This window comes from Epinephelus fuscoguttatus, linkage group LG11, assembly GCF_011397635.1.
Source record: "Epinephelus fuscoguttatus linkage group LG11, E.fuscoguttatus.final_Chr_v1".
In the NCBI taxonomy this organism is placed as follows: domain Eukaryota; kingdom Metazoa; phylum Chordata; class Actinopteri; order Perciformes; family Serranidae; genus Epinephelus; species Epinephelus fuscoguttatus.
The window spans coordinates 38,892,075-38,904,054 of NC_064762.1; the positions used below are offsets into that span (position 1 = coordinate 38,892,075).

General features: G+C 40.6%; 1 protein-coding gene across 1 annotated transcript in view; it reads right to left on the reverse strand.

Moving 5' to 3' along the window:
• The window catches only part of gopc (golgi-associated PDZ and coiled-coil motif containing), a 28,128-nt gene extending 19,687 nt beyond the window's left edge, over positions 1-8,441 (reverse strand). The window contains 1 exon segment of the mRNA XM_049590765.1: positions 7,923-8,441. Within this exon segment, the coding sequence (XP_049446722.1) occupies positions 7,923-8,183 (261 nt within the window). The 5' untranslated portion in view covers positions 8,184-8,441.
• Positions 8,442-11,980: the final 3,539 nt, after the last annotated feature.

Genomic DNA, 11,980 nt, shown 5'->3' on the forward strand with positions numbered 1-11,980 from the left:
GTTACACTATTTGACTCCTATTAAGGGCCTTTCTGTTATAGGCAATTATGTCAAATATCAAAAGTTTATGATAATAATTTGTTAGATATCAGTAGTTTATGATGCTAATTAAAGATGCATTATAAAAAAAAAACTCCTTTTGATCTTGTACAGTAGCTTTAAAATACCTAAAAATCCAATAATTCATTTAAAGTAGAAATGTTACTCAAACATTAAAATTAAAAAGTAATCAAACTAAATAAATAAAATAAATTTTTCCCATTAGATGCCAGTTTAGGAGGGCCACCTGACAACCCCTAAGGGTTTTCTTTTGGCTTTTGACCAGTTACACCAATTGACACAACCCAGTGTCATTTGGTGTAACTGGTATTTTTTCATAAAAATATGATTATATACAGGAAAATAAATGTGGAGTAAAATGTGGAATAAATGTAATCCACTTTTGCAGTGCAACACTGTTTTTTAAGAAATTTTGCATAATTTGTCACGTGTTATTTAGAAAAAAAGGGGTGTTTTTAGGAAATGTCCTGCTCAGTACTGCCAAAATGCATTGAAATTTAAATATAGAAATACTCCAAAAATATCTTATTTCAATTTAATGCTTTTGAAATAAAGATTTTTTATAAGTACACTTAAATCTACTGTAGGTGGATAAAATATTTAATATTTATCATTCTTTCGTGGTTACACCATTTGACATTTTCAGGAGCATTCAGTCTTACTTTTCATAAAAAAAATGGTGCAAATGTCATTTCAAATGACATAAAACCAACAAAAAACATAATGTACATTTTAACAAATCAGATGCATGCTTTGAAAACTATTTTTGAAGATATTTCTGAATTGCTCATCTTGCCAACCCTTATTTGTCACTGACCCATATATGCTTCCCTTTGGTAACATCATTAGAAATCACTCGGTAAATTTCCATTGTTATGCGGATGATACTGAATTGTATTTATCGATAAAGCCAGAAGAAACTGATCAATTAACTAAACTTCAAAAATGTAGATGAGCACCAATTTCCTTATGTTAAATTCAGACAAAACTGAAATTATTGTTCTTGGCCCCAAACAACTCAGAGACTCTTTATCTGATGATACAGTTGGATGGCATTGCTCTGGCCTCTAGCACTACCATAAGAAACCTCAGAGAAATATTTGACCAAGATTTGTCTTTTAATTCTCATTTAAAACAAACCTCACAGACTGCATTTTTTCATCTGTGTAATATTGTGAAAATTAGGCCTATCCTGACCCGAAAAGATGCAGAAAAATTGGTCCACGCTTTTGTTACCTCTAGGCTGGATTACAGTAACTCCCTATTATCAGGTAGGTAAGTCTTAAAAACTCTCCAGCTAATTCAGAATGCAGCAGCACGTGTACTAACAGGAACTAAGAAACGCGATCATATCTCTTCTGTTTTAGCTTCTCTGCACTGGCTCCCTGTAAAATCCAGAATTGAATTTAAAATCCTACTGTTAACTTATAAAGCTCTAAATGGTCAAGCTCCGTCATATCTTAGAGAGCTCATAGTGCCATATTATCCCACCAGAACACTGCGCTCTGAGAACGCAGGGTTACTCTGGTCCCTAAAGTCTCCAAAAGTAGATCAGGAGCCAGAGTCTTCAGCTATCAGGCTCCTCTCCTGTGGAATCATCTTCCTGTTACGGTCCGGGAGGCAGACACCATCTCCACATTTAAGACTAGACTTAAGACTTTCCTCTTTGATAAAGCTTATAGTTAGGGCTGGCTCAGGCTTGTCCTGTACCAGCCCTTAGTTAGGCTGACTTAGACCTAGTCTGCCGGGGGGCTTCTGTCCTTCTCTCTCTCTCCTTTGCTAACACTCATGTCCTGTTACTGCATCTCGCTAACTTGGCTGTACTGCATGTCACTAACTCAGCTTCTTCTCCGGAGCCTTTGCGCTCCACTGTCTCACAGGTTAACTTCTATCGCAGCGGTGCCTGGACAGCGTCATACTTCTACTGCTATTATACACATATGATTATTGTCACATATGTATACTATCAGATATTAATATATACGTTCAACAAATTGTACCACAGTAGCCGTAATTATTATTATAATATTATTACTTTAATTAATGTTGTTGTAAGCTATTATCATTACCATCTGTCCTGCATCTCTGTCTGTCTCTGTCTCTCTTTCTATCTCATCCGTGTCATACAGATTAGAGATGTACCGATACCACTTTTTCCTTCCCGATACCGATTCCAATCCCTGGACCTTAGGTATCTGCCCATACCGAGTACCAATCCAATACCAGCACGTAAAACAAAAATGGATGGGATTTGAATTGTTGTATGTCTCAACTCCTAAAACTCTATGTAAAGTATTAAGAAATAAATACATAATAGCAGAATGAAGGCCATAAAACTTTTTTTATTATTATTATCCAGTGCTGACACAGATCAAGACACAGGTTAAAGTGCAGCCACACAATTTGGTAAAAAAGACATTTTAAAGACTACAGCAGAATGCTTTTTATACTCCGTTTCCGTTTCATTTGCCTGTATCGTGCGTATGCGTAATGACGTGAGGCATTACGTGGTATCGGATTGGTCATAGGCTGTACTCGCCAATACCCGATACCGCATTTTAGGCAGTATCGGAGGCATTTCCAATACTGGTATTGGTAGAACTCTAATACGGATTACTGTTAATTTATCATGTTGATCTGTTCTGTATGACATCTAATGCACGTCTGTCTGTCCTGGAAGAGGGATCCCTCCTCAGTTGCTCTTCCTGAGGTTTCTACAATCCCCCACCGTTAAAGGGTTTTGGGGGGAAGTTCTTCCTTATCCGCTGCAAGGGTCCTAAGCCCTCTGAGGCAAATTGTGATTTGTGATATTGAGCTTTATAAATAAAACTGATTGATTGAATTCTATGTGGAAAAAGTCATCTGGCACACTTACTGGGGGCTTGGTAAACTCAAGGCAAATCCATCCACCCTGACTTCATAAAGAAGCAGTTGTCTGACGTCACACAACAATGGCAGCACTCATGGATGCGCACACTGTTATTGTTAAAGAATCAACTAAAAAGTAATGTTAAGTTTATTTGTTTTAAATTATGATAATACATACTATTATTTAGTAAAACCTGTTCTGTATGTAAATTGATACAAAAATTTGTTGATATGTTATTAGGTAGCTGGTTACGGTACATAATATCTTCATGTTATCTTCTCTGCACAAGGTGTTCGGGAAAACATTAAATATGCCCCCCAAATGTGAAAACAGGACATATGATTTACAACACTTTTGCAGCTCAAAGTGCCACAGAATAAAATGTATAACAATGTCTGTTGCCTCTTGTGTCATTTTTCCTCTTCTGTTTTGTGTATATGCAAGGAGGCTGAGAGTTCAGAGGGGTATTCCAGAAAGCGGGTTATGTGAAAAGTAAGTTAACCCTGAGATGAGGGAAACTCTGAGTTATCCGTTCCAGAAAGAGAGGCAACTGAAACTCTGAGTCAGTCACCATGGTAACAGACTCTGTGAACATCACCTGCTCGCTCACAGGTTTTCTTCAATAAACGCTGAGTTTTTCTCTGTCTCCTCCCTCTTACATGCTGTTTAATTTCCTCATTCATTCAGTCCGTGTCAAAGCTTGTATCGAAGCGCATTAATTAGTGGAGATTTACCGTCTGTCACAGTCTAAATCCTGCTGGATATTAGTTTGTTACTCAGGACTGTCTTAAGTTACTGAATTTATGCACATCAGTCATTTCTTTGGACATCGGTTTTTGTCTTTACATTCAAATACTACACAGCAAGAATTCACCCTCAGCTCAGAATCAAACCTCTGTCCTTTTTATATTTATTATTTTTATAACACTGTGCACAAGGATCAGACTGTCAGTGTGTTAGAGCAGCTCCCAAATGTTTACTGTCGGCTTAACTCAGGGTGAACATACTCAGAGTTGACTGAACTAACTCAGATCAGCTATTCTGGAACCAGTAATTTAGAGTTTCCCATCTCAGGGTAAATCAACTCAGAGTTCAAGTTTAGAATCAGAGTTTGTTGAACCTCCTACCTGGAATACCCCTCAGCTGTGTATTCCATTGCAACAGCAACATCAGTTTGTGATAGTCAGCCATGTTTTGTGTTTACACTGGCACTGTGCACCTGGAACTCTTGGAGGTCGGAAGTTGGACATGTCAACTGGGAAATTCCAACTTCTGACTCTGACTGGAAGGCAGCATGACTAAGACTAAAATCAAGTTTATAACTATGCCTTTGATGGGCTCTTTACAGATTGCTGCTTTGACTGCAAAAATAAAACTAATTCATTAAATTTAAATTTGGCAAACAACCTAAACAAACAATGTTTCATTACTAAATTCTGTCCCTCACTTTAATTTCCATCTCCATCTTTTTATACACCCTGGGCCTGCTCTAGAAAACCATGCATAGTTTTTCCTGGAATATGAATGCAATGTGTGCTTTCTCACCACACGGTCTGCTGGGGGGGGGGGGGGGTCGATACAGCATAGTATCACAATATTTTGCGTGGCGATATTTTATCGATACACAGTGGCCAAGTATCAATCTTTTACATTACTAATTTTTGGAAATCACATTACTAACTTTTGGTACTAGAATAATAAAAATCCATTGCTTTTTGGTCCAACAGATGGTGCTGAGGTTTTTATCCAAGTATGGTCAGCAGAGGTCTCAGTCATATGAGAATAAAATACTCTGGGAATACTACGAACATGAGGGCTCACACTCCACTGATCAATCGACCAGCACTGGACACACTTAGCTTGACAAAACTACAATCCAACTCTGACAGAGCTAAGAAAATAACACAGTCCATCACCTACTTCATGTGCAAAGATCTGCATCCATACAGTGTTGTTGAAAACTAATGCTGTGTCTGAAATCGCGTACTTCTGTACTTACACTTAATATTTTGAGTGCATAAGTGCGTTCACACTGAGAAGTATGGAAAAATGCAGTGCACTTTGAGTACCCGGATGGTGCACTCAAAACGGTCAAAAAGTTGAGTGTGGAACTATGGACACTTCTCGCCCTCATTGGTTGCCATCTTGGCTACGTAGCGGAAGGGGAGGGACCACTTCTCAAACTGGAAATAGCAGCCGAGGACTGTGCGACCTTGAACAGTGCTGCACTGTACAAATTCACGTGTTTTTTGCTCTAAGCACCACTATATTGTTGTCGGATATAAGCCAGAAGTGTGTTTGTTGGATTAATTTAGCAGTCTGTAATGATTTGGTACCGCGAACGATAACGCTAATGCTAGTTTGCTAACTAGCTAATTTGCAGTCGTCATTTCCAGTAAGTGCACAACAGCCCTACCCTGTTGAAACTTGCGCAATACGCCAATAAATACATAGTGCACATAGTATACTACATGGAAGTGTACTAACGGAAGTATGTGATTTGAGACACACCATAAGGCTTTTGTTACATGCTAAAAACACTGGAACCCAGGTATGTGACTCCGTCCTGATGTTTTCCACCGACACAGCTGTACCATTATCTGGCAACTGCTGTCTCACGTTCTCCAACCTAGAGCAGTACACTAAAGTCAAACTGGAGCAAACAGTGCAGACGAGAATGGGGGATTGCTGACGAAAACCATATGGTTTTAGCAGACAACACTTCTAACATGGGGGTGGCCATCCAGTAAGCTGGATACCTGCATGTGAGGCGTTCAGCTCATCCGCTTAATCTGGCCTAGCAGAGGGTGTCAAATCTGCCAACAGTTCAGACTGTCAGGTGAATGCAGCATTTGTGACAGGCTGGTCAGTCTGTCTGCTTTGCATCACATTTTGCTGCAATAAAAATGGTTAAAGTCAGATAAATAGACTTTAACTTTATCTTACGAGGTAAAACTGATGTTGACAAAGTTTTCCCTTGGGAATATATTTGCAGTTGCAAAAAAAAAAAAAAAAAGTAATAAATTGCAATATATTACAATATATGTTATCGCAATACTCAGCATATCACAATATCACAATAATATTGTATCGTGACACAAATTATACAACTCTCTTCACTTAACATTCATGTGAAATTGGGATGATATTCCTCAAAAATAATTACTTGAATGCTTCTATTACTGTTTTTTTAAATGGTATAAACACAAATTTGAACAAGTGAAAATAAAGCACACAGCAAATGTAGGCTACATATGAAATACTGCAGGTCGTAAAGGATGAGCATCTATGGAAAAAAAAATTGGGGTGACTGGGATCCAAATTCTGCACAAAAATATTAAACCACACAAAACATCAATTGAAACATTTCTTTTACAATCACCTTGTGCAAACACATGGCTGCAGTGCTATTCATTTCCTTGCTTGCTTTCATATTTAGTGCTTCACAAGTACTCAGGACTTAAAAGGCTCTAACAGGGCGTAATGCACTATTTAGTATTCCATATTTGGTTCTTACTTCAAGTGTGTTGATTGATTCTTATATGCTGTTTGGCTGCTGAAGGAGATTTTGGATGTACGGATTGAAATCTAGTGACTGAGGAGGCCATGGCATATGATTCACATCATTTTCATACTCCTTAAAACCATTCAGTGAGCCCTCATGCCCAGTGGAGGGGAGCACTATCATCCTATCATCTCAATTATCTGTTCTGGTTTTTCCTTTAATTTGTCTCCCATCTGTATCTTCTTGTTCTTTTGGTACAACACAGGCAAAATATGAAGATATTGTTTTATATGAAAACATAAAATATTGAAAAGAAACATCAAAATACACAAATATAACTTTTAATAACTTTGAAAATGTTAGTTTATATTGTACACAATGAGCATAGATATACTGTATCTGCTGACCATCCCTGTTTGAATTAGGAAACAGAGGAACAAATTTGGAGGCAGGTTTCTGTAGTGACAGGTTATGTTTTTCATCCAGATATTTGGAAGAGTTCTGAGGTGTTTTAGAAATCCCCAGAAGTGCAGTAATGTTGTTAAATAACCGTCTTTTTTAAATGTTTGGAATGAGTTGTTGTTTTTTTTTTAAGCTGAAAGCTAGTTTGCCCTGTAATGCAACTCTGTAACTCAAATGTAGTGTTGTCAAAATGATGCATTGATATCCATTCTGAATAACTGAAACAGTTTCACAGTCATTTTTTCCCCTACTATCTAAACACCGGTACCAGCTGTGTCTTCTCACTGTCTCTTATTGTTAATGTTTACTACAGTCATTTTGCTGTTCTCTGCTACTAACCAAGACAAGAAAAGCTGTCATGGTCATTTCAAAGCCTTGTTATATTTATCTTTTAATAAAAATTGATCTTGTATGCTCTAAATGTTCTCGAAATTATTCTCTATGGTATAAATTGGTATCAAATACAGATATTTTTCAGGGTACTGAAATAACAGTATGAAATATATGACATAATAATATCAATACACTGTCACCTCATTGCATACATTTTGCAGCAAAAAAAAAAAGACTGAAGTTAGATAAACACAGATAACTTTATCTTATGACATAAACCCGGCGTTGACAAAATTTTCCTTAGGGGACATGGTTTGCAGTTGACAATAAGGTAATAAATTGCAATATGTTATTGCAATAGTCAGGATATGGTAAACTGTTTAATCTTGAAATAATATTGTATCGTGATTTAAGTATCGAGTGATAATATTATATCGTGTGGCCTCTGGTGATGCACACCCCCAGTATTTACACTGAAATAGAGCAATGTTTTTATGTGCCATATACCGGTCGAGCAGCAGCGACACATCACTAGCCAGAATGACATAAATGGCATACCCAAAGACAGGAACAACACGACATCAACCAGTTTTCTGTGTCGGGAGGGGAGTCTGAACGATGACGAGCGTTACCCTTACTTACAAGGAAATCTGAGGTGTAACGTTAATCGTGCATCACACAAAAGTTACTAACCTCTAGTTTATGGTTCAGTTGGAAAACCGTCTGGGTTTTGTGACAGAGCTGAGCGAAACAGGAGCTGAGGCTGGTCATCTTCTGCCGACCCTCGTATGTTATATCCACTTGATCCGGGTCTATTTCTCCGAGCAGCAGATCCACGTCCACGAAGGCCTTGTCAAACTCTTTCTCCAGCACTTCTAACCAGCGAAACATGGACATACCGGGGCCAAGGCCCGTGCTTTGACCCACCGGGGAGCATCCAGCCGAAGCGGACATGGCTAGACCACAACAGAGCCCTTACGTTAGCGTTAGCTTACTAGCTAACTTTGATGGGGAGTGACGTTAACGTCAGTGGATCCCCTCTCTGGTGACCACTGCGGAGGAACACAGTCGAAATAACGTTGAAACTCGATGACTGGGTTGCGTATTGGCCGGGTGGAATGAAGTCTGTCAAACTGCGTTGACTGATTCTTGGGACAAGCACTGCCTGACCAGGAAGTCCCACATCAGACTGATGACTGTATTTGTACAGCAACTACTACTGTCTGCCTCAATGCAGGCAAAAGTAGTCGACAGCAGAGCAAGAGCTCGAGGAAAACTCGCGATGCCATCTGCTGGTATTACAGGCAAATTATGCCCCCGATTAATCCATTATTGATTAAGAGCCATGCTGTTTCCATGGCAGAGGAAAGTTCAGTCATATTTGTGAACTTAATCTACTCTCAAAAATCAGAAACCAGAGTAGTAAGGGAGTTAGAGAGAAAAAAGAGGGGCATGTCAAATAATTGCACAAGGGAAGGACTATTGGCTATATTTTGGCTTGGGGACAAGCATACAAATTTAAATGGTTGTAGGCCTATTTTGTAGGCTTCTTATTTCACCACAGATTGAAATAAAAAGGAAACAAATTGCCCAAACTAAACCACTTATGAAAGCCAGAAACTGTGAAAACATAAATTATTGTTGGACACATGTCAGGAACACCTCTTTCAGAAAAAACATAACCAAATCTGAGCTAAAAATAGTGATATCTCATCACAATCACTTTATTCTATGTCTCACTTAAAATTTGGCCCAAACTAAAATGTTTGCGCGACAAGAGTGGAAAAACCCAGGCTTTTGTCAACTCCAGGATTTCGAACTCAACTTTGAACTTTTAAACATTAAAGGGTACATTTTAAAAATATAAAAATTATTTTCCCACCAGTCACTCAGGGAGTCTCAAGGGAAAGTATTTTGTTGCTTCAGTGAGGGTATAACACAACAAAAAAAGCAAGACAAAAAACAAAGTGACAACCAAGCCACCCTCTCCTCTGATAAATAAAAAACTGTGCCTAAGTCTCGAACTTGTGATGTCATATGGTATGAAGTCTGGAGCTGCTCCACAGAGAATGACTTGGAGTCAGATTTTCTGGACTCACAGTATGTTACTTTTTTTTTTTTTATACCCAAATAAGCTTTATTCATTTGTCATGTTCACAGTTCTGAAACACAAAATGTTCCCATACATTCAGAACATTCCCCTGGGTGCTTTCAGTGTCATCTAGAACATCTTCCACCATTCATTGTTTGTGGAGCAGCCACAGGATTTATACCCTATGACATCACAGATTTGAGTTTAGCCCTCTAGTTTTGAGATTTGGGGGAGAGACACTCTTATTTAAGAAATTAAAATCACATTTTAAGCAGGCTGAATAAATATTAAGATTGCCTTATTAATGATAGGGGTTTCAATATCTTTACTGAAATGTTTTCTGGCCAATAAGGTACAGTAAGTTCCTTTCAAAATTATACGCTCTTTCAAAACTATAACTCTTTATTTGCAGTTGTCCTTGTGCAGAATTATATGCAGATATCAACCATATTATCATGGTTGAGATATGAAGCATATTAAACACACTGTGATTTGAAGATATTTTTTGAAAATTTACTGTTTGGTTTCAACATTTTTGATAAAAGCAACAAGAGAGGACGCAGCATCTCAAACATATAAAAAGTAACCACGGGACAGTCTGTGTCTGTAATACTAATAAAATATTATATCCACAAATTTAAATATATAATAATTCAAAAACCCCTATTTTTGTCACTCATAGGTGGACTCAAACAGCACAGACACAATTTCCTCTTCAAATAAAAAGTAGACTGATAAAACATGTTATGGTTTAGTTCAAAGCCTGGACCCAAAAGCACGACTCAGGAAACAGGTACACAGCGAATAACAAGTCTTTAATGTTCATACGTGCTGGTAAGTGCAAGGGGGAGGGGTGGAGCGTGGTCCCAGGATCCCAACGTGTCTTATGAAGGCACCAGTGAGGAGGAGTGTGAGAGTGTCTGTGGTGTAGCGTCCGCCACGTGGTAATGGCGGCGGTGCTGCGGCACGGCGTAGTAGGTTCCGTCTTCTCGAGCGTACTCACTCCGAGGGGAAACACAGGAGAGCAGACGACGGCAGGAAGGTCCACAGGCAGGCAGTGAAGAAGCACACACGAGATCATGAGGCAAACACAGCAATCTGAGTTGAGGTGGAAGAAACACAGAGACATTAGCTACACAAGCTAATAAGGCACGAGGGCAAAAACACCGAGGAGCCAGGATACAAACTACCACGCAGACTGATGAAACGATCTGGCGACGAGTAGGGAGGAATCCAGAGGCTTTATGGAGAGGTTGATTACTGGAGTGGATTCACCTGGCGCTGCCTGTGGAAGGAAGCCACGCCCACATACATACACACACACACACACACACACACACACACACACACACTCACAGAACAGACAGGGGGGAGAAACACAGGAGGAGTAATACAGACAGGGAATGACACACACATAAGGGAGAGGGAGGGGCTGCCATGATGAAGATCATGACAGTACCCCCCCTCAATGACCGACTCCAGACGGTCTACCAGGCTTGTTGGGGTGTGTCCAGTAGAAGTCAGCGAGGAGAGAGGGGTCCAGGATAAGCCCCCGAACAATCCAGCTCCTCTCCTCGGGTCCATATCCCTCCCAGTCCACCAGGTATTGGTAGCCACGCCCCCTGCGGCGAACATCCACTATGCGGCTGACTGTGAAGGCCGGGTGTCCATCAATGAGACGGGGGGGTGGTAGGGCGATGGTAGGAGGGCACAATGTACTGGTGGAGACAGGTTTTAACTGGGAAACATGGAAGGTAGGGTGGATCTTCAAAGAAGCAGGGAGTCTGAGGCGAACAGCAGAGGGATTAACAACTGACTCAACTTCAAATGGACCAATGAATCTGGGAGAGAGTTTCTTAGAAGCCACACTGAGGGGAATGTCCTTCGCATTCAACCAAACCTTTTGTCCTGGTTTGTACTCTGGAGCAGGAGTACGCCGCCGGTCAGCCAACCTCCGGTTCTGGTCCTGGGTGCGCAGGAGAGCCGCTCTGGTCTCCCTCCAGACTCTGCGGATCCTGCTCCAGGATGGCAGGCGAACCGGGATGTGTGCCCCCACTGGGGGACCTGAGGACAGACAGAGACAGGCACAAACAAACGACCCTGGGGACCACCACCAGGATCTGGGTCAGTACGGAGAGCTGTCCTTACCATGGACTCAATCTGCCAGGTCAGAGAGCCAACAAGACAAGATGGGGGGAGAATGGTGTCTGGCACAGGTGGGCTGCCCCCGTCATCGTGAAACTGTCTCGCCAACATTCTTGCTCCCTGGCCGGTAAGTGAGGTTAAAGTTGAACCGGCCAAAAAACAAAGCCCACCGGGCTTGGCGAGAGTTCAAATGTTTAGCACTTTGAATGTAAACCAAATTTTTATGATCAGTCCATACCGTGAAAGGTGATTCCGCCCCCTCCAGCCAGTGTCTCCACTCTTCCAGTGCCAACTTGACAGCCAGCAGCTCCCGGTTTCCCACATCGTAGTTTCGCTCCACAGGTGACAGTTTCTTGGAAAAGAATGCACAAGGATGTAGCTTGTTATTTCCTGCGGCTCTTTCGGACAGCACAGCGCCCACACCGACGTCAGAAGGTCGACTTCAACCACGAACTGGCGGGCAGGATCTGGCTGAACCAGGACGGGAGCCGAGGTGAAGCGTTTCTTCAGATCC